This window comes from Octopus bimaculoides, chromosome 23 (genome assembly GCF_001194135.2).
Source record: "Octopus bimaculoides isolate UCB-OBI-ISO-001 chromosome 23, ASM119413v2, whole genome shotgun sequence".
Taxonomy (NCBI): Eukaryota; Metazoa; Mollusca; class Cephalopoda; order Octopoda; family Octopodidae; genus Octopus; species Octopus bimaculoides.
Genome location: NC_069003.1, coordinates 11826594 through 11828476, shown reverse-complemented (window position 1 = coordinate 11828476; position 1883 = coordinate 11826594). Strand labels below are relative to the sequence as shown.

Sequence of the window (1883 nt, the reverse complement as noted above, 5' to 3'; positions counted from 1 at the left end):
ATATGCCCACACACCTGTCACATAACCCTAACACTCTTCATACACACATACACCCACATACTCACGCGTACACACACCTGTCACATCACCCTCACTTACCTCATACACACACCACATACACACCTCACACACACACACACACACACACACACACACACACACACTACACCCACTCACTCATCCTCTCTCTCTTTCTATTGCAGGAGTATATGGAATGTGGAATGTCTATGTTTTTGGATTACTCTGTATGTACGCTCCGTCTCACAAGACCAAACAGATCATCGATGGTAACTCAATGTCATTGTTTTTGCACCTGTAGCAGCAGTTATTTGTAATGGTGGTGGTGACAGTAGTAGTGGCAGTGGTTGTTTAAATAATAGTAGTAGTTGTAGAAGTAGTCACAGTTGCAGTGGTGGTAGCAATAGTAGTGGTTGTTGTTGAAATAATAGTAATATTGGTGGTGGTGAGAGTAGTGGAAGTTGTGATGGTGATTGTAATAGTAGTGGTAGTTGTTTAAATAGTAGTAGTAATAGTTGTAGTAAGGAGGTGGTAGTATTGGTAGTGGTAGTAGTAATTTTTAGATTGCCACTGTCTGAAGGAGTGTGTCCTTAGGTAAATGCCTGAATTCATATATTTATATATATACATATATAAATATGTGAAGGCGCATGGCTCAGTGGTTGGAGCATCGAACTTATGACCGTGAAGTTGTGAGTTTGAATCCCAAACCGGGCTGCGTGTTGTGTTTTTGAGGAAGACACTTTATTTCACATTGCTCCAGTTCACTCAGCTGTAGAAATGAGTTGTGAGTGTCACTGGTGCCAAGCTGTATCGGCCTTTGCCTTTCCCTTGGATAACATCAGTGGTGTGGAGAGAGGAGGCTGGTATGCATGGGCAACTGCTGGTCTTCCATAAACAACCTTGCCTGGACTTGTGCCTCGGAAGGTAACTTTCTTGGTGCAATCCCATGGTCTTTCTCAGTCTGATATCAGCACTGAAAGTATACACCGTATCAATGAGGGAACTCACTTGGGCTTCATCTACCATAAAGTTTGAGGTCATCCATGAATAACAAATGGTTGACTTTTTGTTGGCGGCTTTTGAATACATACCCAGCTTTTGCTTTCCTCAGAATCAGTGTCAGTGGTATCAAGCACAGTACAAAGATCAGTGGGGATAGGAAGTCCCCTTGGAAGATGCCCCTCGTAATTTCAACTGTCCCTAAACGTCTTCCGTATGCTGTCAGGTCCATCCTCCAATTCGCCATACTTTTTCCAAGCAATCGCTCAACATTCGATGCAATACCAAATAGGTTCATACACTCCATAATTCAAGAATGTGGAATATGCCTTACGATAGTTGATCCATGACATGGCTAAGTTATTTTTCCTCCTCTTGCAATCTCTGAGTACAGTTTTGTCAATCAGGAGTTGATCCTTGGTACCTCTGCACTTACGCTTGCAACCCTTCTGCTCATGTGGCAGGACTCCATTTTTTCCAGATTATTATTATTATTATTATTCAGTACTTTTATTTTTATAACGTGCTTTCACTTCACTACCAAGCGCAGCTCTGTGTGCCTTGGGTATGTGCTGTGGTTTGCTATTATTATTATTATTATTATTATTATTATTATTATTATTATTATTATTATTTTTTTGTACCTCTTTTCTCTTATTTCGTTCTCACCAGATACGACAGACAACAGCCTGGAAGAAGAAGTTCAACTCACACAGATACCTTCGGATGCATCTCAGATTTCTTCGTTCCTCAAAAAACCTGCTATTGAATAATGATGTCGTGATACCAACAATCCATCCATCCATCCATCCAGCCATCCATCCATTGATCCAAACCAAAATATATAATTATCCCCCCCCCCC

The 1883-nt window shown here is 41.1% G+C and overlaps 1 protein-coding gene across 1 annotated transcript in view; it reads left to right on the top strand.

Annotated features, from left to right (window-relative positions):
• Positions 1–1877, top strand: part of LOC106883690 (protein wntless homolog) — a 43813-nt gene extending 41936 nt beyond the window's left edge. Inside the window, exons 12-13 of the mRNA XM_052975944.1 lie at positions 204–287; positions 1693–1877. Coding sequence (XP_052831904.1) covers positions 204–287; positions 1693–1793 — 185 coding nt within the window. The 3' untranslated portion in view covers positions 1794–1877. The remainder of the gene's footprint in view (positions 1–203; positions 288–1692) is intronic.
• Positions 1878–1883: the final 6 nt, after the last annotated feature.